Source organism: Chrysochloris asiatica, unplaced genomic scaffold, assembly GCF_000296735.1.
Source record: "Chrysochloris asiatica unplaced genomic scaffold, ChrAsi1.0 scaffold00052, whole genome shotgun sequence".
NCBI classification, from domain to species: Eukaryota; Metazoa; Chordata; class Mammalia; order Afrosoricida; family Chrysochloridae; genus Chrysochloris; species Chrysochloris asiatica.
In genome coordinates this window covers 848629-875980 of record NW_006408570.1, presented here as the reverse complement: position 1 = coordinate 875980, position 27352 = coordinate 848629, and the positions used below count along the sequence as shown (strand labels likewise).

General features: G+C 38.1%; 1 protein-coding gene across 1 annotated transcript in view; it reads right to left on the bottom strand.

Moving 5' to 3' along the window:
- The window catches only part of EXOC6B (exocyst complex component 6B), an 859602-nt gene that overhangs the window by 746636 nt on the left and 85614 nt on the right, over window positions 1-27352 (bottom strand). Inside the window, 1 exon segment of the mRNA XM_006862890.1 lies at window positions 6668-6833. Within this exon segment, the coding sequence (XP_006862952.1) occupies window positions 6668-6833 (166 nt within the window).

The following is a 27352-nucleotide window of genomic DNA, read 5'->3' as shown; positions in this document are numbered from 1 at the left end:
TTACTGCCACATCCCTGAGAATCAAGTGCATAATCTTAACCATCACAGGCAGCGTCACTCTTCCTTTGCATCTCAGCATTCATTACTGCTAGATGTACATTGTTAACATGAAAAAGTCAGGTGGTACATTTGTTACTGTTGTCATAAATGTGAATGTTGGCTAATGAGCTAGCTGACAAATGAGGAGTAGCTGTATTTCAATACTACTTTACATAGCAAGACATAACAGTGAAAAAAACTATACTGACTTTGTAGGGTACTACTTCTTTGGATTTAAAGAACATAAATATATGGAGATTACACACACACACATATGAGGAGGCTTCAAAAACTTTATGGAAACATTCCACTTATCTTTTCATTCCATTTTCCCACAAACTTTTTGAACGCCCCTTGTGTGTGGGTGTATGTGCTTTCTGTGGATCAAAAAACTAATGAGCAAATGAAGAGAGCATAGTTTATTTTTTCACTATGTTAAATAGTACTGAAAGTTCTTGGTAAGTGCCATTGAGTCAGTTCTGATTCATAGCGACCCTGTATACGGTTTCTGAGGAGTGAGTGGTGGATTTAAACTGCCAACCTTATGGTTAGCAATCCAGTGCTTACCCTACAGCACCACACCAGGACTCCCGTACTCAAAGCAGTTAAGAATTAATTTTTTTCCATTTTTGAACTCCTTTTGATAGTTCTACATATACTTCATAAATTGTTGACCTGGATGGAAATGGCCCCCAATAAAGGAGAACCTCCTCTGTGTGCTGCAAGACACTGATCTCATTGGTCCTCAGAATAACTGGATGGAACCTGAAGCAACCCAAAACCATGAACTGGTGAACTCCAGCAAAAGCAGTCTTGTTAGGCATTCCTTTAAAACAGGGGTGGGGAACATCAGGCCCTGCCAAGGCAACCGCAGTTCCAGCCATCACACTGTTGTTGTTGTCAAGTGCCGTCAAGTCAATTATGACCCATAGCAACCCTGTATAGGGTTTCCAAGAGCAGCTGGTGAGCCTGAACCACAGACATTGCAGGTCAAACGACTTTGCAGTCTGACGCATTAGCCCACAGCACCACACCAGGACTCCCAGCTATCACATTAGGGGTGAGTTAATTAAATATTTTAACAAAAAAAAGTTGTTGTTGTTGTTGTGTGATGTCAAGTAGGTTCCAACTCATAGTGACCCAGCATAGGGTTTCCGAGGAGCAGCTGGTGAGTTTGAACTGCCAATACAGCAGGCTAATTTTAAAGTTTAAAATTTTGTATGGCCCGTGAATGATGCTACAAATTTGTGGCAGAAAAAAGGTCCCCCCCGCCCCCACCTCCACTTTAGAGACACCCTGTGCAATTTGAAGGGAAAGGGAAGAAAGAGAAGTATCAACAAGTGGTATGCAACTGATGAGCATTCTGAGCCTTATCAAGTCCTCACTAGCAAGGAGCTACTACATGACTACTTCAGTAGTCAAAGGCAACATCCTGCTGCCTATCATGGACCAGGGTCTCAGGTAACAACTAAAGCTGTTTAAGGTACAGATGCCCATGGAGCATGAAAAACCACCCCAAGGTGGAAACAGAAAGCTGGGATGGCTAGGTAGGGTCTAACAGCACACATAGCTCCTGACAGGAGCTCTGTATTTTTGTTTCGCTCATTTCAGATACTTTTGTCCATTTAAAACTCGTTGGTCCCCAATTTTCAGCATTACATTGCCAATGACTAAAGAAAGCACTATTTGGATTCTTTAATAAAATAATTTCAAATGGTATACACAATTTTTAATTAATACAAAACATTGAATTTTTTATCACCTAATTTTTAGGAAATTTAAGAGAAAAGGTTCTCTTAAATACTGCCTTGTAAAGAATTCAAAGAACCTATCATTTAAACCGACTAGACGGCACTTAACAACAACAACAAATCATTTAAACAGTCCTGAGCAGAATTGCATGTCATCGTTTCAAGCATAAAATTTAAACGTTAAAAAGTTTGGTTCACAGAAGCAAATTCAAGTTTCTCAGTTTTAAATGTTGAAAAGGTTTTTTGAAAGATCTGTACAAATTCTTATAGCCCAATATTTTATATCTTACTTTTCTTATTACCATTCCATAAGAAAACAGATATTCCCTCCAAATGTTCTCTAGTTGACATTTTGAATGTCACTTTGTATTGTTAACCACGAAAAGAAAAACGTTGCAAAGCACTGTCCTCAAGGAATCCAATCTATGGGCTTCTCTACAAAAGCCATTTGCAATTGTTTCCAAGTCATTTTCTCATGAACGTACATTTTTTAAAGGGAGAGGATCCAACCTTTTTATCAGATTCTGAGCCTCCCCATGTTACTACCAAATACAAAGTCACCCACACCAGAAACTCAGGGATCATTTTCTACTCTATTATAGGTTCTATTTCAGAGATCTTTTACCTCATAAGCATCTCTTCAATCCCCCCTTCTTTGCCATCTCCTTGTAATTACCTAAGTAAAGGCCTTGATTATTTTTTTAACCTGGACTTTAAATATTATTATTTTCTTACACAAAATTAAAATGTTGTTTCAATGCACATGTTTTCTAAATAATTAAAATTTTCAATTCAAACTTCAGGTTTGTTGTTGTTGTTGTTTTTGTTGAATGCCGCTGAGTCGATTCCAACCCATAGCAACTGTGTATAGGGTTTCCAAGGAGTGACTGGTGAGCATGAACCATTCACCTTGAGATTCAAGCGACTTTGCAGTCCAGCGCATTAATCCACAACGCTACACCAGGACTTTAGAACACATAAAAAAGACTATATATAAATAGAAACACCAAAAGTATTATCCAAGAATTATTGATAGGTTCTAGTGCACAGCTTTTCAATTTTTAAATGCTTATTTATTTACCTATTAGGTATGTGCATATTTAGTTTAACAACAACAACAAAGATACTAGAGGAGTCCTGGTGTGGCACTGCAGGATAAGCTCAAGGTCGAGGGTTCAAACCCACCAACTGTTTCTAGGAAACCCTATACTGGGTCACTATGAGTTGAACCCAACTTGATGGCAGTTAACAACAACAAAAAAGTGGTACTAGAACACAGACAATTCTGATTAAATCAATTCAAAGTAGTTAAAGAACGCTTCTGTACTAAATTAATCATTGATAGCCCTGGACTGCAAACCACAAGGTCCCCGGTTCAACCCCACCAGCCGCTCTTGGGAGAAAGATGATGCTTTCTGCTTCCAGAAGATTTAAAGCATCATAAACCTTATATAGGGTTCCTATGAGTCAGAACTGACTCAGAGGCACTTGACAACAAAAACAACATTTTTAGTTTATCAAATCGGATCAGATTATTCATAGTCTTGTAATCTACGTTATACTTAAGCAAACATTTCTAATATTCCAATATTTTTCCATATGAGATATTCTATAATCTTATCATTCATAAAACATACTGAATATTGTTCCCAATGAGTGTACTATAATTTATTTTACTAATCCCATACAAAATTGTTTTTAAGGTCATTTTAAATTTTATCTGTAATAAAAAAATGCTATGTGACCATCGTTAAACACACACCTCCAGTCTTAAAATTAATCTTTAGACTGTAAGGGGCCTTCAAAGCATCTGTGGAAAAGTACCATTACCTCTTAATTTTATTTTTCCATGAATTCTTCAACATTCCCTCTTACGTGAGGTTTTAAGCACTAATATATGATGATAAGTCAAAAAGTACTGCTATAAAATCATAGAAGCCTTTATCAAACAGAAATACCAAAGACTATTGCTTCTTGACATATCTTCCAACTAGGTTTACATACTTCTGACAGCAATGTTTTCATCTCTCTAAACTTTCCCTTAGAAGCCAAGATAACAAGACTTCATCTCTCATACTGTGGACATGTTACCTGGAGGGACCTGTCCCTGGAGAAGAATATCATACTTGGAAAAATGGATGTCAGCAAAAAAGACCCCAGTGAGATGGAATAAACAACAATAGGCTCAAAATGTAACAATTATAAGGATGGTGCAGGACCAGGCAGTGTTTCGTTCTTTTCTGCAAAGGGTCGATATGAATTGGAATCTAACAACAACCCTTCTCTGAAGAATTCTGTGCTCTTCACATTACACCAAATCAAATCAGCAGTTCTGGCATCCTCAGTGGACTCAAATCATGTACCTTTTAAATATTTTTTGTGCTTTAGGATCAAAAAAATGGGGGCAAAATCATGGCTGCAGGCTGGGATAAAGGTTCCTAATAAAATTCTCATAAGACAACGCTGCTATCCTTAAAGAATGAGCAGGCGCACTGCCATGATGGAAAAAGTCCTCAGCACATCATTCCTGGCCCTTTTACTATCAATGCAGCTTTCAATTTTCTTAAAACATCTTCCTAATAAGCCCACATAGTTATCCTGTGCCATTCAAGAAAATCTAACAAGATTATCCCTTGGGAACCCCAAAGAAACGTCACCATAACCTTCTGAGCTTTGAGTACATCTTTGAGGTTTTCCTGTCTTTCCTTAAAACAGGGGATCCATCTAAAAACTGTTAATTCATGTGACACACCTCCCTATAAACTTGTTGCAAATTTTCAGTGATTTAGGAAGATGTTCACTTGAGTTTTCTTATTTTTTAAGGCACCCTAACCAAGTTCTGGTGTGTTTCAGCAGGGAAAATGCTAAGCTGCAAGGTCAGTGGTTCAAACCATCAGAAACCCTATACAGGGTCGCCATGAGTCAGAACTGACTTAACAGCACTTAACAACAACAAACAAGACAAATGTTTTACTGAGAGAAGTTGTCTGTAGTCATCCAATGATTAAACAGGCATGTGTAAACACGTTTTTGTGGGGGAATAACCCCATACATGTATGAACTGGAAACCTAGTACCAATACTTTTTAATTGACCCTCATATATTCACAAATTGTACTTGGCAAAGGTTCTAACAATCTAGACTCAACCAGGTCTGCCCATTTCCGTGTCATCATCAATCTTAAATAATTACTTTTTCATATTTGTCATTCTATTTGGTACCAACCTAATTTCTAAATTTTAAAAATACAAATTTAAACAGTAAGGTTGGTACCTAATAGACTACCTTACATTTCTTCTTTTATAAATTGTATGTTAATATAGATTTCTTGATTTACTATTAAAATAGCCATATTTTTCCTATTTATTTGTAAGGACTTTACCTATTAAGAAAATCAGTCATTTGTCATATGTATTTGTAAATATTTTTATTTGCCTTTAAGTTTTAATTTGCATGTAATAAAGTTTCTTTCATTTTAATGTTGTCATATCTATCAGGGTTTTTTCGTTCTGGTTTAGAAATGTATTATCCACTCCAAAAATCATGTAACTATTCACCAATATATTTTACTATTTCCTTTACAGTATTATTTTTTACATTTAACTCGAGTTCATCTAGAATTAATTTTGAATAAGGAAGGGATCTAACTTAATATAAATTATAATAGTTAAGCATTAAAGAGCATTAACAGTGAATCTAAGTAGCTGCTACCTCTGGAGAAGATGATGGAGAAAGCAACTGTAGCCTACAACTGAATAAGATACAAGAGAGAGATTTAATTGTGCAGCAAGGTTACATTTCTTAAGATGGTTGGGTATGTGGGTCCATAAACCCTTATGGGAAACACTGGAACTAATATATTTTGAATTTCTGAAGTTTAGATATTTTATTTAAAAAATAATGCGGTATATATCATGTTAACACACCTGGATGGACCTGGGACAGCACCCTAAATCAAACACATTAATATTTCTGTAGCGAACCACAAAACTTTACATAAATAAATTAAAAAGTCACAGGACTTCATGTCTATTTACGTCAGATTTCTCCAAATGAATTTTTAAAGTAATGCAGCTTTAGAATATACTTTAACATCTGGTAGCACACTTCTCTCAATAAAACTGTTTCTTTGCTTTTCTTACCAATGTATTTAGAGTTTTAGATTCACTGTAAAGTTCATACCAAACCCAGGGAAAATCTTTTGGGAAATGTAATTAAAATTCCTGTCAAACATGGAAGGGAAAAAAAAAAAAATCAAAAGCCTAAATACTGTAAAGAAGGAAATAAAATTATTATTATTTACAAATATGCAAATATTTACATAGAAAACTCACAAGAATCAACACACAAATTACTAGAAATAACAGATATTAGCCAAGTGGCTAGATTTGAGATCAATAAACAGGGTCAGAGGTATAAGCTTAGCGAACATGCTACGTCAGCAACGAATGTAGCCAGTTGCCTCCTTCCTGAATCTAGCCTTGTCATATCAAGTAAGTACCTTCATGCTTTGATAATATACCCTCCACAACTAGCACAGCTTTTTTTTTTTAACCTTGGCTTAGGTGCAATGCTACAAAAACTTACTACAGCAATGCATTTAAGTTCTGGCACCCTATTGATAGCTTTATTCAGCAAGAAAATAGATGGCATAATCAATTGAGTTGCTATTTGAAACAAACTTACTGATCACTACTTCTCCTCCATGTGCAGTTAATCTCAAATAACTACAAAAACTGCAACCGTAATTATGTGTTTCAGCACAAATTCCTTTCTTGAAATGCAAAGGTACTTATTATAAATAGATATCCTGCAATGTATGCTAGTCAAAACCCCAATATGGGTCAGTGAAACAAGGCTCTCTTAGAATCCCTTACTTTGAGTTTCTGGGCTTCTCCTCGTACTTTCAGTAGTTCAGTTATAGAGTCCACAAAACCCTGGTAATGAAAGTTGCACATTTTCTCAATTTCTCTGTCATGATTGCGGATGCGAGTTTCAAGTTTCTCCATGAATCGCCCATGCTCCTCACCATCATAGACAGACCTTTAAAAAAAAAAAAAAACAAAGGTATGAAGATTACACCAGATTTAATTCAAAATATGAAAAATAGAATTACAAACCCAGAAACATAATTCTTTGGAAAATAAATACTGAAGGTACACAAACTGCAAAGAAATCCAAATGTGTGTTAGCCTTGCCCCAGTGTTAGATGAGTATTCTTAGGAAAATCCAAGTGTGCTTTCTCATTCATTCAAAAATATCTGAGTATTTGATAGTACGCAAGGCAGAATTCTCCTCACGGGATGAATTACCGCTCCCTTGCACAATTATCTAAGTACAGAAAACGTAACTAACTATCCAATTACCCCCTGACTATATCTAAGAAGATGAACACTGCATCATCTTGCTCTGCTGGCAAAATTCAGTCTAAATGTATAACTACAAGTCCAAATGGGGTACTCAAGGTGGTCATACAATACTACTACATCTCACCCCCCACCTGTAAGAAATTACCTAGTCTTTTCCACAATAACTATGTGTGGGCATCTTACTTTCTTCTCTCCTCAAAAGTCTACCCCTCACTCTCAGCTACTGCCCTAACTACATACTCCAAAGAAAAAAAAACATGAAATATCTCCTCTTCTTACCATTAAAATTAACCAACTGTAACTCATACTCTGTCAATCCTCATGTAATCATGGCAAAAGTATTCCAGGTGTAATTTACAGTTGATTCTTCCTACTGTCTACAAGTATTACTCCTGCAGTTATTACCGTTAATCCCTCTTCTACAGCATATATATATATATATATATATATATATAGAGAGAGAGAGAGAGAGAGAGAGAGAGAGAGAGAGAGAGAGAGGGAGGGAGAGAGAGAGAGATCTGGTATGGTGCTATGGGTTACTGCACTGGACTGCAAAGTCACTTTGAACCGCAAGATTGGCAGTGCAAGCTCACCAGCTGCTCCTCCGAAACCCTATACAGGGTCACTATGGGACAAAACCAACAAGACGGCACTTACCAACAATAACAACAGTCTTGTCTTTAGGGAACCCTGGTATCATAGTGGGTTACATATTGGGCTGCTAACCCAAGATCAAAGTTTGAATCCACCAGCCACTCCATGGGAGAAAGATGAGGTTTTCTGCTCCAATAATGATTTGCAGCCTTATAAAGCCTATAAGGGTCACTATGAGTCAGAACGGACTCAACTGAACACAGAAGCAGTAGCAACTTTGTCATTGTAACTCCCAACAACCAATTATTTTCCTCATAAATTTAGATAAGAAATAGGTGGGAAAAGATACTGACAGGATGGCATGATTCAGCTCTGAGTGTTAACACAGCTAACTGTAATTGTGAAAACTTGGAAATCTAAAGCGGGTTTTAAAATGAACCATCTCAAAAGCAGAAGGGTAATCTCACTGCTATCAAAGAGAATAAACCAGAAGTGGAGGGCATCCTTTGGACTCTAAGATACCTGTGCGTTGAACCTCCTCAACCAAGAGATAGAGGAGTGGCAGAGGGGAAGCAGTAGCAGAACAAAGCACCAGAGCGGAAGACAGAGCACTGGGCTTCCCAGCCCACAAAGCAAGTAAAGCTGAGTAACGGTGAGCAGGAAGCTTCTTGTAGAGTGGGGTGCCTCCAGGTAATGAAGTTGAGGAGCAAGGTTTGCTGACTCACAGAACTAGAGCTAAGTGCCTTCAGACTGAGGCTAACCACGGAGTAGTGTGTCCTGTGTGCATTTATCAGCAGCTGACTGTAATAACTGTGCCCTGAGCACTTCTGATCCCAAATTGTAACCTGTTAGCTTCCCTAATAAACTGCAATGCCACTCATCTGTCAATCTGTCATACTGTGGTGGCTTGTGTGTTGCTGTGATTTTAGAAGCTATGCAAGGTCACCCACGGTGGACAGGTTTCAAAAGAGCTTCCATACAAAGAGAGACTAGGAGAGACGGTCTACTTCCGAATACTTAGTCACTGGAAACCTTATGAATAGCACAAGAATTTTGAATATTGAAACATGATGAAGAACAAGAATAATGTCAGCACAAGAATTTTGAATATTGAAACATGAAGAAGAACACCAGAGTATTGTCAGACACAGTGCCAGAAAATGAGTCCCTCAGGTTGGACAGCACTCAAACACAGCTAGTGAAATGCTGCCTCCTCAAAGGAGAGTTCACCGTGATGAGGTGGAGTAAAGCCCTCAGGACCTTCATTTGCTGACGAGGCACAACTCAAAATGAAGAGAAACAGCTATAAACATTGATTAATAAGCAGAAGATAAAATGTATGAAGTATGAATCTAAGAAAATGAAAATTGTCAAAAATGAAATAGAATGCATAAACATCAATATCCTAAGCATTAGTGAGCTGAAATGGACTGGTATTGTCCATTTTGAATCAGACAATCACATCGTTTACTATGCCAGGAATGACACATTGAAGAGGAATGGCATTGTATTCATCATCAAAAAGTGAATATCAAGATGTGTCATGAAGTACAACGCTGTCTGTGATAGGATAATATCCATACACCTATTATTCAAATTTACGCACCAACCAGTAGAGCCAGTGATGATAAAGTTGAAGAATTCTACCAACTTCTTCAGTCTGAAATTGATCAAACATGCAATCAAGATGTATTGATCACTACTGGTGATTGGAAAGCAAAGGTTGGAAACAAAAAGGAAAGATCAGTGTTTGGAAAAATATGGCCTTGGTGATAGAAACAATGCTGGAGATTGCATGATAGAATTGTTCAAGACCAATGGCTCCTTCATCGCAACACCTTTTTTAAACAACATAAAAGATGCTTATACACATGGACCTCACCAGATGGAATACAAAGAAATCAAACTGACTACATCTGTGGAAAGAGACAGTGGAAAAGCTCCATTTCATCAGCCAAAACAAGGCCAGGGCAGACTGAAACAGACCATCAATTGCTTATATTCAAATTCAGAAAAAAAAATGAAAACAAGTCCAAGAAACCAAAATATGAACTTAAATATATCCCATTGATCATGTGAAGAACAGATTTGATGCAATAGACTCTAAACCAAAGACCATAAGAGTTGTGGAATGACATCAAGAACATCATGCAGTAAGAAAGCAAAAGGTCATTAAGAAGACAAGAAATAAGGAAAACACCAAAATGGATGTCAGAAGAGACTCTGAAACTTGCTCTCCAGCACAGAGCAGTGAAGAGATATAAGAGCTGAACAGAAAATTTCAAAGGTCAGCTTGAGAAGACAAAGCCATTGGTCTTGCAAAATTCTATCATGAGATTTCCAGCATCTTTTCTATCAGACTGCCATTCCCAGCATAGTAAACAATATGATTATGGGATTCAAAATGGCCACTACCACGCTATTTCAGCTCACTAATGCCTAGGATATTGATCTTTATGCTTTCCATTTCATTGCATGCTCCAATTGTTAATGGATGTTTACGTCCAATTTAGACTCATTCTGAGTTGAATCCCATCAATAAGTGAAGATTCCTAAAGCTTTATTCTACTCATGTCATTATAGTCAACTCTACTTGGAGGAGGCAGCTCTTCCCTTGTATTTTGAGTGCATTCTCACCTGTGAGGCTCATCTTCCAGCACTCAATCTGACAGTATTCTGGGGCTATTCTTAATGTTTCATATTCAATATTCTGGTACTGACAGTGTTCCACTGCTATTCATAAGGTTTTGGTGTAGTATTGTGGGTTAATGCAGTGGGCTGCAAGGTCAGTTTGAACCACAAGGTCAGTGGTTCAGGTTGACCAACCTCTCCTCAGAAACCCTATGCAGGGTCTTTATGGGTCAGCACTAACTCAACGGCACTTTAACAACAACAATAACCATTTAAAAGTAGCCCACCTCTCCATTTTCCTAGTCTGTCTTAGTCTGGAAGCTCAATTGAAATATGTCTTCCATGGACTATCCTGCTGGTATTTCAAATACCAGTAGCACAGCCTCCAGCATCACTGCAACACCTAAGTTATCATAGTACAATAAACTAACTGGCAAGTGGTGGATCATCACAGTACAGGAGACCGTATCACTATCCTTGCTTCTAAGAAGCATTCTGACTGGCTGTGCTTCTTCCAAGACAGGCTGGTTCTTCGACCAGTCCATGGTATATTCAATACTCTTTGCCAACATCATAATTATAAAACATCAACTGTTCTTTGGTCTTCCTTTCTCATTACCCTGCTTTCACATGCAGATGAAGTGATTGAAAATATCAATCACTTGGTTCAGGCACACCTCATCCTCAAAGAGACATTTTTTGTTCTTTAACACTTTAAAGATGTCTTTTCCCACAATAGATTAAGCACAACACAATATGTCATTTGATCTCTTGACTACTGCTTTTATCAGCATTGATCGTAGATTCAAGTAAAAGTAATTCCTTGATGATTTCAATCTTTTCTACATTAATCATGATGTTACTTATCAGTCCCGTTGTAAGGATTTTTGTTTACTTTAAGATGCATTCCATACTGTAGACTAGTCTTTGATCTTCATCAGTAAGTGCTTCAGGTCCTCTTTGCCTTCCTCAAGCAAGGTTGTGTTATCTGTATATCACAGGTTGATAATGAGTCTCCCTCTGATCTTGATGTCATGTTCTTCTTCATATGTTGTTGATGTTACGTGTTATCAAATTGGTTGCAGTCCAGTGCTTATCCTACAGCACCAAACCAAGACTCTCTTCTTCATATAGTCCAAGATTATGTGGAGAAAAATATTTCTACTGTGCAGTTATACCAAAGCATCTGTCAGGAATTCCATTATAATTTCCAGATATTCTTATACCCACACAAAAAATTTAAAGTGGGTAAAAATATATATTATGTGGGCACAAATAAACTAAAATTAAACATATGTATACATTGTTAAGTGGAAAACTAATTGACTCTGTAAGCTTTCACCCAAATTACAGTGTTAAAAGATGACAATAATAACAACAATGATGGTGACGATGGTGGTGGTGTGCTGCCAAGTCAATTCTGACTTACAGAAACCCTGCATCGGATTTCTGAGGCTATAACTCTTTATGGGAGCAGGAAGCCTCATCTTTGCCTTATGAAGCGGGTGGTGGATGTGAACTGCTGACCTTGCAGTTAGTAGTCCAACACATAACCAGTACGCTACCAGGACTCCTTAAAAACAATGGTAACATGCAATAAATTACTATATATTTTTTTAAACTATATAGTAAAAAAGACAGTATCAAGCCTGGATGTCTTTGTGGGATAAGCACCAAAGGTTGACAGTTCAAGCCCACCCGTCTTTCTGCAGGAAAAAGATGAGGCTTTCTACTCCCACAAAGACTCAGTCTTAGAACCCCTACACAGTGTCGCTATGAGTCGGAACTGACTCAACAACAGAACAACACCACCACCATCACTGAGGTACTACTTCTGCTAAGAGCTGTATGTTGTGGTTTTGTTGTTAAGTGTCATCGAGTCAGTTGCAACTCATAGCCTTCCTATATAGGATTTCTGAGGAGCAGCTGGTGGGTTTGAACCACTGACCCTATAGTCAACAGTCTAGTGCTTATCCTACAGCTTCACATCAATTTGCTTTAAAAATAAATGTAAATTGTACACTACCTTAATTATGCTATTATAACAGAAATAACATAAGTGGATAGCTGTACCAAACAGAAATTTATTCTCTCGCAGTCTAAGAGACTATAAGTCCGAATACAGAGGTGTCCTTGTAGTCCCAGCACCAACTTTCTATACTGCGCCTCCACTTTCAGGTTCAATCAATAGTGAAAAAAACACGTATTTTCAAAACAATATAACTGGTAGTTCCAAACAAATAATAAAATTTCTACCTCCTTATCACTCTAATAAAGGATCTCTGGTGACTCAGTGATTAAAGCATGTATCTGCTAAACAAAAGGTTCCGACCCACCAGCAGCTCTGTGGGAGAGAGATGTAGCAGTGTCCTTCCATAAATACTTACAAGCCTTGGAAACCCTATAGAGCAGTTCTACTGTGTGCCCTGTAGAGTCACTAGGACTCAGATTTGACTCAGCGAGTATCACAATTAGGATTCCAATCTTCTCTTCTATTATTTTAATGGGGAGTGCTGTGCTCTGTAGGATAAGCACTGGGCTGCTAACCATAAGGTCAGCAGTTTAAGCCCCCCAGCTGCTCTGTGGAAGAAAAATGAGGCTTTCTGTTCCCGTACAGACAGACAGCCTTGGAAACCCTATACAGGGTCGCTATGAATCTGAACTGACTAAAACAGCACTGAACAACAATAACATTATAGCAATACTGAATAACATGAAAGGTTTACTGTGGGTCTCAAGTATCTCAAGGATTTAAAAAGTCCAAATAAAACTCACATACTTAAAATAAGACTTGTTAATCTATAGCTCATAAAACTGTGTTCCATGGATAAGCTTCAGGAAATTCATAATTACCTAGATTGTATGAAGATTTTGTTTGGGCAAATACTTATATATGTATTTTTATGGGGGGTGTTTACATCTTGTTATGAAAGAAGTTAAAAAATACTGATTTAAAGATTTTGTTGCAAAATTTCCCCATGTTGTTATTGAGTGCCACTGAGTCAGTTCAGCCTCACAGTGACCCTATATAGGGTTTCCAAGTAGCAGCTGGTGGGTTTGAACCCCAGTCCAGATCTTATCCTATAGTGCCATACCAGGAAAAGGCAATTTAGACTGATGACTACCTAACAATTCATCAGGAATCAACATTTCAAGCAAATCTTAGCCTTACTGAGATAATCAACACATCCATCAGCATTTTATACATGTGCTAAAAAACAAAATAAACAAGTACTAAATTCTGGGAAGGTAACAGACCTACTGATACTACCCAAATATTAGTAATCAGCACAGTACTGAAAACAAATGTAGCTCTCCAGCCCTGCTACCCCTTCCCCCCACAAATGACATAATTAGGGAAAGACTGCCATCTAGTGATGGCCATTTCAAACATTCCTTGATGTGACCAAGTAAGAAGGACTATATTGTAAAATATAATATCTGTTAGCCAAAGACTTATGTCTACTTGTTAAAAGATGCTTTATAGAAAGTATCCTGGTGTGGCGCTATAGGATAAGCAATGGAATACTAACCACACTAACCGTAAGATGGGCAGTTCAAACCCACCGGCATCTCTCAGTAATTACACAGGGCTGCTATAAGTTGGAAGTCGATGGCATACAACAAATCAACATCCTAAGATTTGAATTTCCATTTCTCATATGAAAGAATGGGGCATTTCTACACTGTCATATAGGGTCAGTACAAGTTGGAATCAAATAACAGCACATAACAACATGAAAGTAGGGTTTTCATAATAAAGTCATACTTTTGACAAGTCCAGAAATCCCATTATTATGGATTACAGATTTTATATATATATATATATATATATATATATATATATATATATAAAGTACACTGTACCTTTAGTTTAATTATTTTTATAATCCCAAGAATATTACAATTCCCAATAAAACATCAAGACCAAATCAAAAACCAAACGCACTGTCATCAAGTCTATTCTGACTTATAGCCACACTACAGGACAAAGTAGAACTGCCCTATAGGGTTTTCTAAGACTGCAAATCTTCAGAGAAACAAGATTGTCTCATCTTTCTCCCGTAGAGCAGCTGGTGGGCTCAAACCACTGAGTTTTCACTTAGTATCAGAGAACTTTAGCCAATGTGCCACCAGGGCTCTAAACAAGAAGTGGTGCTTGGAAATTAACAACAAACTTTGATTCAGCTCTATTATACTACACTGTGGAGTCTGGTTTCCAGAAGTCACCAAGTAAGTCAAAAGGTTTTTTTGCCAAATTTGGCTTTTTGCCAAATACTTTTTGTAAAAAGTATTATCTTAGTCTATATGCAAAGGGGAAGTCATGGTGTGGCACTGTGGGCTAATGCGTCAGACTGCAAGGTCGGTGGTTCAAGCTCACCAGCTGCTCCTTGGAAACCCTATACAGGGTCGCTAGGGGTCGGAATCAACCTGATGGCCCTTAACAACAACGACATATGCAAAGGGGCTTCAAAAAGTTAGGGAAAATGTATATTATCTTTAAATTCCATTTGTCCCCTGAACTTTTAGAAGCCCCCTCAAGTAATGTACACAAGTACTTATAAATATTATAATGTTATTGTTAAGTGTCTTGAGTCAGTTCCGACTCATAGAGACCCTATGTAGGGTTTCTGAGGAGTGGCTGGTGAGTTTGAACCTCCAACCTTGCAGTTCAAACTAACCTTGTGGTCCAATGCTTATCCTACAGTGCCACACCAGGACTCCAACATCATAATGGTTATTCTTAGATTCTTACTCCTCTCCAACTGAGATTTCAAATGCATAGTAAGAGAGCAATTTAACTCATAAAGTGACACTTGAGGAATTCTATTTAACAAATATTTAACAAATATTTATAATTCCTCTGTACTGAGTCACACATTGTATCACTTGCTCAGAGCCTGCATCAGTGCAAATTTGTCAGAAAAGAAAAAACACATCCGCATAAGCTATCTCATTTAAAATACATTCGCCTTATAAATTAGATATTATCCCCATTTAATAAACATAGATCTGAAGATAAAATAACTTGTCAAGTTTAGATAGATAGGAAATTCTCTCTTTATTACATCAATGTGTCTTGAAAAGAAAAGCAAACAATTTACACAATCACCTAAAAGTTCAGTGTTGAAGAAGTCCTAACAACAGACTATAAAGTTCTCTTTAGGAAACTGAGGACAGGAAAAGTAATGTAATCAAAATCACACTGTTACCAGTACAGCTGCGCCTAGCTTTCATAAAAAACACAATTACAAAAAGCTAATGCAATATGAATGGAGCTCTGGTAGCGTAGTGGTTACGAATCGGGCTGCGAACCTTAAGGTCAGCGGTTCGAAACTACCAGCTGCTCCGCGGGAGAAAGATGAGGCTTTCTACTCCCGTAAGGATTTACACCCTCGGAAACCCTGTACAGGGTCGCTATGGGTCGGAACCGACTCGACGGCACTTAACAACAACAACAACAATGCAATATGAAGCCAACACAAAGCTAAGTGATTCTGAACAGAAAAAAAAAAAAAAGACTAAATTCTACTCAAATCAAGATGAGTCATTTACCTAATAATTGTGTCTGATGGTGGTGGAGAGCCTGCATAGGATTTCCGAGGCTGTAAATCTTTACAGGAGCAGAATGCCTCATCTTACTCACGTGGAACGAGGTTAGCAGCCTGACTTGAAACCACTACACTATCAGAACTCCTTAATAATTGTGTCTATTGCTTATGAATTGTGTTCATTCTTCTTCATATTGGAATATTCACAATTTGCTCTGATATTTCACCTTCCTATCCCATTACAGGAATCCTGATGTGGCGCTGTAGGATAAGCACTGGATTGCTAACCACAAGGTTGGCGGTTCAAACTCACCATCCACTCCTTCAAAAGCCTTGGAAACCTTATACAGGGTTGCTATGAGTTGAAACCAACTCAACAGCACTTAACAACAACATCCAATTACAGGAGACCTGGTGTGGCATTGTAGGATAAGCACTGGACTACTAACCACAAAGTTGGCAGTTCAAATTCACCATCCACTCCTTCAAAAGCCTATGCAGGGTTGCTTTGAGTTGCAACCGACTAGACAGCATTTAACAACAATAAATCCCATTAAAGAATGATCTCTGAAGTCACAGTGGTTAAGCACCAGGCTGTTAAACAAACAGTTGATGATTGAAACCCACCAGTCACACTACACAGGAAAAGTTAAGGGATCTGCTCCCATAAAGATTACAGTGCTGTCAAGTCGGTTCCAACTATTAGCAACCCTGTACCTTAAGGAGTGCTGGTGTATTGCAATGGTTAGTGCACTGGACTGCAGAGTCGGTTTGAACCACAAGGTCGGCAGTTCAAATTCACCAGCTGCTCCTTGAAAACCCTATATAGAGTCACTGTGAGTTAGAACCAACTCAATGGCACTTAACAACAACCAAAAGGTTGGTTTGAACCCTAAGATGAGCAGTTCAAACTTATCAGCTGCCCCTCAGAAACCCTATAAGGGTCGCTATAAGTTGGAACCAACTCAACGGCACTTACCAACTATATAGGGTTTCTTAAGCGTGACTAGATGGTTTGAGACACCAATCTTATGGCTAGCAGTCCAATGCTTATCATACATTGCCACACCAGGATGCCACTCTATTCTACAGGGTCCCTGAAAGTCACAACTGACTTAACAGCAATGGTCCTGGTTGGTTTGGCATCTGATTCCACAGATTGTTGTTATTAAGTACCACTGAGTCCATTCCAACTCATAATGACCTTGTATAGGCTTTCCAAGGAACGGCTCGTAGATTTGAACTGCCAACCTTGCAGTTAGCAGTCCAGTGCTTATCCTACAGCGTTACACCAGACTCCCCATTTCATGGAAGTAAATACTAATTTGAAAACCAATCATGGTAATTTCATACCACTTGTAAGTAGAAAAAGTGCACCATAAATAACCTTTGGCCATCGGCAGAGTATGGATGAGATTAGTATATTGCCGCAGGCCACTGGAGAAACACGGAAGGATTTTTGTTCTTGTCTTGGACAATTTCATTAAGTTTGTCATAATTAATTGCTTTCCTGGCTGCCTTGAGCAGTCCATGAAGTATACAATTAATATACCTATCTCGGTTGACAATACCTGCCTGGGTGTCTTACTAATGTGAGAACATATGACACAACTCTCACTGATGAAAAGTAAAGGAAGTATAGCAATAAAAGTCAAAGAAAAGGTGTTTTGTTTTTTTTTAACTGAGGGGTGAAAGGGGGGATCTACCAGTCATCTGTCAGTTTGCCATGTTGTTGTAGCTTATGTGTTACCATGATGCTGGAAAATACACCATCGTTATTTTAAATATCAATAGTGTAGCCCATGGTGGACAGGTTTCAGCAGAGCTTTCAGACTAAGAAAGGCTAGTAAAAAGCAGAGACAGACTACTTCTGAATGGTTAGCCACTGAAAACTTTATAAATAGCAGCAGAACACTGTCTAATATAGTGCTCCTTGGGTTGTAAGGCACTCAAAATCACATGGTGGAAGAGATGCCTTCTCAAAGTAGAGTTGACCTTAATGATCTGGATGGAGTTAAACTTTCAGGACCTTCATTTGCTGATAGGGCACAACTAGACTTGAGAAAAAAACAGCTGAACACATCTATTAATAATTGAAAAGTGGAATGTGTAACATATGAAATTTAAGAAAATTGAAAGTCATCAAAATTGAAAGATTGATAGGCATTGTTGCTACTGTTATTGTTAAGTGCCACTAATTTGGTTCCAATTCATACCAATCAATCCAGTATACGGTTTCTGAAGCTGTAAATCTGTGGAATCGGAAAGTTTCATCTTTCTCCCGAGAAACATCTGGTATGCTCAAACTGCTGACCTTATGGTTCCTAGTGCAGTGCTTATCCTACAGAGCCACCACACTCCCATCCTAAGCATTTGTTGTTAAGTGCCGTCAAGTTACTTCCAACTCACAGCAACCCTGTATAGGGTTTCCAAGGAGCAGCTGCTGGGTTTGAACTGCCAACCTTGTGGTTTGAAGTACCATGCTGATCCTACAGCACCACACCAGGAGTCCATCCTAGGCATTAGTGAGCTGAAATGAACTGGTACTGGCCATGCTGAATCAGTTTGTCCATGCTGTGAACAACAAACTGAAGATGAATAGTGTCACATTCATCATCAAAAAGAACATTTCAAGATCTATCTTGTTACAATAATATCCATATGTCTATAAAGACCACCAGTTAATACCACTAATAATTCAAACTTACACACCAATCATTAAAGCCAGTAAAGATGAAATTGAAGAATTCTACTTATTTCTTCAGTCTGAAATTGATGAAATATGCAATCAAGATGCATTAATAATTACTGGTGATTGAAATGTGAGCATTGGAAACAAAGAGGAAGGCTCAATATTTGGAAAATATGGTGTTGGTGATAGAAATGTTCCTGCCGATTGCATGGTAGAATTTTGCAAGCAATAACATTTTCCTTGCAAATACTTTTTTCAACAACGTAAATGATGACTATACACATGGACCTCATCAGGCTGAGTACACATAAATAAAACTGACTACATCTGTGGGAAGAGACAATGGAGAAGTTCAATAACTTAACCAAAACAAGGGCATGGGCTGACAGTGGGACAGACTATCAATTACTCATATGCAAGTTCAAGCTGATGCTGAAGAAAATTAAAACAAGTAAACAAGACCAAAATAGGGCCTTGCGTATATACCACCTGAATTTAGAGACCATCTCAAGAACAATTTTGATTCATTAGAGACTAATGACCAAAAAACAGAAGAGTTGTAGGATGACATAAAAAAAAATCAAACATGAAGAAAGAAAAGACCAGAAGAGACTCTAAAACTTGCTCTTGAAACACAGAGAAGCTAAAGTGACAGAAAGAAAGATGAGGTAAAACACTGAACAGAAAATTTCAAAAGGCAGCCCAAGGAGACAAAGTATTATAATGAAATGTGCAAAGATCTAGAGTTAGAAAACCCAAAGGGAAGAAAATGCTCAGCATTTCTCAAGCTGAAAGAACTGAGAAGAAAATTCACGCCTCAGGTTGTAATACTGAAGGATTCTATGGACAAAATGGAGTCCTGGTATGGTGCTGGGCATTAATGTACTAGACTACAAAGTCAATTTTAACTGCAAGGTTGAAGGTTCAAACTCACCAGATGCTCCTTGTAAACCCTATACAGGGTTGCTATGTGTCAGAACCAACTCGACAACACTTAACAAAACAATGGGCAAAATAAAACAAGGCAGGAAGCATAGAAAGATGGAAGGAATACACAGAGTTATTGTACCAAAATGAATTGGTTGATGTTCAACCATTTCAAGAGGTACCATGTAATCAAGAACTGATGGTACTGAAAGAAAAAGTTCAATCTGCACTGAAGGTATTGATGAAAAACAAGGCTCTGGGAATTGATGGAATACAAATTGAAATGTTTCAAAAAAGAATTTGGAAGACTGCTACCTGGTCATTTAACTGGAAAGGAGCCATATTTTTGCTCATTCCAAAGAAAGGCAACCCAATGAATGCAGAAGTCATCGAACAATATCACTAATATCACATGCCAATTCTGATAATTCAGAAACAATTGCACAAGGTCTGTTGCACAGGAACTCTTTAAAGTGTTCAAGAGCAAAGATACCCGAAATTCAAGTCAGATTCAGAAGAAGACATGGAACTAAGGATATCATTGCTGACATCAGAGGAATCTTAGCTGACAGCAAAGAACACCAGAAACATGTTTACTTGTGTTTTATTTACTATGCATAGGCTTTTGACTGTGTAGATCACAATAAACTATGAATAACATTGCAAAGAAAGAACATTCAAAAACACTTAATTGTGCTCATGAAGAACTTGCATCCAGAACAAGAGGCAGTTTTTCAAACAGAACTAAGGGATAATAAATAGTTTAAAATTAGAAAGGCATACCAGAGTTGTATCATTTCACCATATTTATTTAATCTGTATGCTAAGCAAATAAACTGAGAAACTAAATTATATGAAGAAGAATATGGCATCAGGATTGGAGGAAGACTCATTAACAACCTGAGATATGCAATGACACAACCTTGCTTGCTGGAAGTGAAGAGAATTGCAAATATTTACGGATGAAGAACAATGACAACAGTCTTCAATATGGGTTGCACCTCAATGTAAAGAAAACAACACTGGACCAACATTAAAATGATAAATAGAAAAAAGACTAGAGTTGTCAATGACTTTATTTTTCTGGAATTCACAATCAACACTCAAGGAAGCAGCAGTCAAAAAATCAAATATATTGCATTAGGCAAATCTGTTGCACAAGACCTCTTTAAAGTGTTCAAGAACAAAGATACCAGTTTGAGGACCTAAACCATGGTTTTATCAATAGCTTAATTTGCATCTGAAAGTTGGACAATGAATAAGGAAGTCCTCTGAAAAATTGATGCATTTGAATTATGGTGGTTGAGAAGAATATTAAAAGTACCAAGTACTTCCAGAAGAACAAGCAAATCTGTGTTAGAAATACAGCCAGAATGTTCCTTAGAAGCAAGCATGGTGAGACTTCATTTCTTATACTTTGAACAGGTTGTCAAAACGAACCAGCCCTTGGAGAAGGACATCATGCTTGATGAAGTGGAGGGTCAAAGAAAAAAAGGAAGAACCCATTGAGATGAACTGGCACAGTGGCAGTAACAATGGGCTCAGACATAAGACCAATTCTGAGGATGGTACAGGATAAGGCAATGTTTCATTCCATGGTGTAAAGGGTCGCTATGGGTCAGAACCAACTTGACAGCACCTAACAACAGGAAGGGGGTAACATGGGCTTGCTTTTCCTACTTAGAACAATATCTTGCTAAAGTATGATACTTGAGGATGCAGCAACCATCCTAAAATGAGAGGAGATATTGCCAGATGTTGTTGTTGTTGTTAAGTGCCATCAAGTCAGTTCCAACCCATAGTGACCCTGTGTAGGGTTTCTGAGGAGCAGCTGGTGAGCTTGAACTGCAGACCTTGCAGTTCAAACAGCTTTGCAGTCTGGAGCATTAACCCACAGCGCCACACCAGGACTATGAAAAAGAGCTGGATCCTTAATGAGTCAATCCTGAAGTAGCCCTAGCTCTAGACTTCTTGAGATGCGAGTTAACAAATTTCCTTTATTTAAAAAAAAAACAAAAAAAAACTTTTGGTTTTTCGGTGAAAGTGTACAGAGTAAATTGGTTTTCCTTTCATCAATTCATATACATTTTTATTTGTGACACTGATTGTAATCCCCAAATGTAACACCACTTTTACAACTTGCTCCCTGTGTTTACCATTTCTATCGTCTGTCTTTCTCATTCCTTCCTGCCTTCTGAGTTTTTTCCATGGGAAAATGCTACACTTTCAATCTGGCATGGTTAATTATTCTAAGAAATTAACATCTCCTGGTGTTACTGTTCACCTTATAGGCTTGTCTGTTGTTTGGCTGAAAGTTGAGCCATGGAGGTGAGTTCAGTTCCAAGCATGAAAGGTGTCTAAGGGCCATAGTCTTGGAGGGTCCATCAATAAGTCTATTCTTTTTTATGAATTTGAGGGTTTTTTCAACATTTTTCTACCACTCTACCCAAACCTCCTTTCAGAAAGGTCAGCAATGGTAGCCAGGCACCATCTGCTATCAGAGTCGTGGAATCTTCGGTTCACATAGTCTGTTAGTCCTCTGATCTACCAAAATTGCATCTTTGATTTTCTTTGCTCTTAAAAGGGAGATCACTAGTTGCACCATAGATGGTTTTCACAAGGTTTTAAAACCCTAGTCACTAGTCACTAAAGTAGGATATAGAGCATTGTCTTTGGACTATTATATGCCAATTGACTTTGATATTCTCAGAGACTGTGGTTCTGAGCCCAGGCCCAGAAACTCATTCCCTCAAGGTGTTTGATTTTGGCTAAAAAGTTTTCATAACTTTGCCAATGGATGCGCTACAATATTTATGGATATATTTGCAGGAAAGAAACCCAAATGTAGAAATATCCTCTATCAAACCTATATATGTATTTGTGGGTATTAAATTTCCTATTCTGCTACTAGAAAAGGAAGGTATATACTATGTAACATTGCTCAAACTTCAAAGGTAGCAGACAACTCAAAGAAAGCTTAAAGTGTACGGAATAGTAAGTAATCCTGTTCCCTTGACCTACACTACCCTTTTCTTTTTTTTTTTTTAATTACGAGCTGAGTGATAGTTTACATGGGAGAACATCAGTTTTACACTTATCATTTCATTGCAATGATTACGATCCCCTCCGTGCAACATCATTAAGCAGTACTTGCTTCTATTCCCTCTGGGTTTGTTTTGTTTTTGGGGGGGATGTACACAAAAACACTCAGGAATATATAATAATTTAAACAACCAAAGGGCACATTCTGCAAGCCTGCCTCCTGGATGCAAGCACTCAGTCTTTCTCTTGCCATGAGTCCTCAGCTGCTCTCTTTCTCCATGTCCTCACCTCTGTCTCCATCTCTGGTGTCACTGCTTCTCTGGATAGGGTCCCACATTCCACTCATGCTCCTCTCCCTTGATGGTCCTAGACTTCTCTTCTATTTTAATGAGGAATAACTCCCATTCATCCATAAGATATCAGTTTGGACTATACTTCTTATGGGAAGCCTTCCAACTCATAGTGACCCTGTATAAACTTTCCAAGGAGTGGCTGGTGGATTTGAACCACCAAGCTTGTGGTTAGCATTCCATAGCATATCTTGCAACACCACTAGGACTCCTGAATCACATAGCCTCTCTTCTGTGCTCCTCTTCCGTGGTTAGGCCATCACAGAAATACTGACTGTTCATTTGTCAATTTCCTTATGCTACAACGTTAGTCTCCTTGTAGGAGAGATTGTGTCATGTTCCTTTTATCTCCAGCTCCAAGCACAGTGCCTGGTATAGAGAAGATCTTCCATTCTGGATGAATACTGAGAAGAAAACTGAAGGAAGGCGAATGATTTAGACTTCAAATTGTTTCAAAGACAGATGCAAAACAGAATTATATCATATAAAGCATATCTGTTAAAAATGTTTCAGAACCAAGGATAACTTCAACACACACAAAAACTGAACATGTTGCTTTTTGTTTTTAATTCCACAGCACATTACCACCACCACCGCCCCAAGTGTGTGTGGGGGGGATAGGGGTGCAGACTTTTCTGGCCATTTCTTTTTCATACATACATGTTTTATGACCTGACATGGTTTTAGTCCTCCAACATTTTTTTCTCATTAAGCTCCATAAAAACATCATTAGTATTTTTGTTTATTCCAAAAGTTAAAAATAAATCTGAAAAACAAGATTTCAGCATGATGTTGAAAACGGAACTGCAGAAGGTCAAAAGGAGTTTAAAGTCCCTTTTTCGCCTTACTTCATTTTGTCTATCAACTTAATTCAGAGCCGAACATGGTAATATGGATTTTCTAGGTACATAAAGATGAAAGTAGCTCACTACCACGTTTACCCTACTATTCAAAAGAACAGCACTGCATTTGAAAGTAGAACTCTGCAATGAAACCTTTCCTAAGACAAAATGGCATAAAGCCAACAGGCTGCTGTTGTTAGATACCATCAAGTCAGTTGTGACTCATAGTGACCCTGTGCACTGAAGACCTAAACATTATGTAATTCTGCACCATCCTCACAATTGTTATGCTTGAGCTCATTGTTGCTGCTCTCTGCCAATTCATCTCATTGAGGATCTTCCTCTTTCCACTGAACCTCCACTTTACCAAGCATAATGTCTTTTTGCCAATGAGTGGTTCCTCCTGGTAACATATTCAAAGCATGAGAGATGAAGTCTCACAATCCTGGCTTCAAAGAACATTCTGACTGTACTTCCTCCAATACAGATTTCTTTGTTCTTCTGGCAGCCCATGGTACTTACAATATTCTTCTCCTACACCATAATTCAAATGCATCAATTTTTCTATGGTCTTCCTTATAAAATATCCAACTTTCACATGCATATATTAAAATACCATGCTTGAGTCAGACGCACCTTAGTCCTCAAACTGGTTATCTTTGCTCTTGAAAACTTTAAAGAGGTCTTGTACAATACATTTTCCTCATGTAATATATCTTTTGATTTTTTGGCTGCTATTTCCACGAATGCTGAAGTGAAGAGGTAATTACCATTAATTTCTATGGGAAAATCTGTGTGCATTCCTAGACCCAAAAAATAACACATAAATCCTAAAATAACACTAATGTATGGTGTTCAAAGACAGAGTTCAAAGCTTAATGACGGCTTGATGCCAGCTGCAGAGTGTAGTGACTGAGGAAGAAGCCACTCTCACCATATGGGGCACTTGCTACCTCTTTAATGGTTCACTGCAAAACAAACGCTGAATGATAGTTACTCTTTTCATCTTTGTTTGCAAAAGTGAAAATCAGATTTCTTTTGGTTAAGAAAAACAGCTACTAATGTCAGTCTATCTTAAAAGCAAAGTGGAATAAAGTGAACTTTCCAAACACAGGGCAACCCCCTATGACTTTTTCCTTATCAACTAGCACCTAACCAAAGGACCTTTTAAAAACCTGGTTTGGGTTAAATACCACAAGAAAGTGGCAAAAAGGAAATTATCACAAAACATCAGTCAAATCAACAACAGACTATGAAAAAACACAAATGAAATCAAAGAAATTCCAAATTAAGACTACAGAGTCTACCCTAAGCACTACCATGATAATAATGGGACATCACTGAAGCCATTAATTGCCAGCAGTGAACTGAAGACAAAGGTACGGCAGGATATGTTCATTTGACCTCTGTATCAATTTGTATAAAGTGAAAAAGATTTCCTTTCCACTGCAGCCATCTGTGGTGTTCATGAAATCAAACAACTAAAAGATGGACCATGGATGCTGCTGCCAACTATAAGATAAAAAGTAACTGAGTCCTTCTACATCCTATACTGCCCACTGATCTAAACCTGGGAAATGATGAAAGCATGGTAGTAATAACTAATCACATATACAGAGTAGTATATGCAGTAGGGATGGTGGTGGTGCTGGTTGCATGCCATCAAGTCAGTTCAGCCTCATAGTGACCCTGGATAAGGTTTCCGAGGCTATACATCTTAATAGGTGCAGAAAACCTCATCTTTCTCCCGTAAAGCACCTGGTGGACCCGAGATGCTGACCTTGTGGTTAGCAGCCCAACATGCAACCCACTAGGCTACCAAGGTTCTTTATACAGTAGATACGTTGTTGTTGTTGTTGTTGTTTAGTGCCGCTGAGCTGGCACTAAAATAGCTCCAGCTCACTGCATGGAATTCAAAGGGGCAAGTTTAACACTTAACATGTAAAGTTTGAGCTAAATGAAACTACAAGTTCATTTAGAATCTACCACCATTATAGGTCTCAATCTAGGTGGTATATTGATAAAAAAAATTCAAGATCACTTACAAAAGACATTAAATATTTAATTAAATCATTATTCTGCAAAGATGCATCAACATTGAAAGACTGCATGGTGGTGGTGGTGGTGATTTGCCATGAAGTCAGTTCCAACTCATAGCAACCCATACAAGGTTTCCGAGGCTATAAATCTTTTCGGGAGCAGAAAGCCTCATCTTTCTCCTGCGGAACAGCTGACCTTGAGGTTAGCAGCCCAACTTATAACCACTACGCTACCAGAGAGCTTTTAAAAACAGCATTATTAATCACTAAAAATCTTCAGTTGGTTTTATTGTTAAATGCACTGAGTTGGTTCTGACTCATAGCCACCCTGCATAGGGTTTCAAAGAGTAGCTGGTGGGTTTGAACTGCCGACCTGTAGATTCACAGTCCAATGCTGATCATACAGCACCACACCTGGAGTCCATTAAAAACAAACAAAAACTTCTGTATACATACTTAATTTATTATTATGGTTTCAATGATAGAGATCCAAAGCTATTAATACAGAGAAACAAATCAATGGGGACAGGCTATGGAAACACTGCAATGAAGTCCTGGTGTATTGTCATAGGGTAAGTCAAGGTTGGTTTGAGCCAAAAGGTAGATGGTTCAAACTTACTAACCATTCCTTGGAAACCCTACACATTGTCACTATGAGTCAGAACTGACTCAACGGCATTTAACAACAACAAAAACAATAATCCTAGTCTACTAATGCAAGTAGATTCAAAGTGGATTTCAATAATGGACCAAACAAAATATCTGAAACCAAGTGAGGTGGGGCTTAACGGTGAATTAGAGAGAAGTGCAATGCAAACCTCTGTCAGCAATAATACAGAAAACTTCACAAAGCAGATTCAGGGGGATGGTCCCAGAACTCTGAATTACATATAAAGGAAATTTTATAAACTTTGAAGGCTTACAGCCAGTGGAATTTGTAGCAGACACAAGAAAACCAGAGTTTTCTGATCAGCGGTTCCCAGCGGCTCCGGGAACAGCGGAAGGATCAGAGGCACACTCCCACGGTATCTAGCTATCTGACCCATTCTCGGAGACAAAGGGGTGGGCATTCTTTACTCTCTCTCTCTCTCTCCATTAGTCTCTCTGTTTGCGCACCTCCATCCTAGTGACTAGAGGGGGTGCCTGAGTGAGTGGACACGCCCCCCACCCCAGAGGTTTCTCCTATGCATGCACACAGACTTCATCAGCAGAATTTAAGGGAGAAGCCTCCGCTTAAAAGCACAAAAAGATACAGCTGGCCCTGAACTGCTTATCACTAGTTAAAACATAGTGAGTGGCAAAACGGATAAGAAAACAAGATCCTTCAATATGCTTTCTGCAAGAGATACACCTTACACACAAAGACAAAAACAGACTAAAAGTTAAAGGATTGAAAAAATATATGCCAAGCTAATTGCAATAAAAAACGAACATAAGTGGCAATAATCTGATAAAATAAACTTTAATACACCACTTTCAAAAAAAGGATACAACAACCAAAAAGAAATTTGACAAAGACACAGA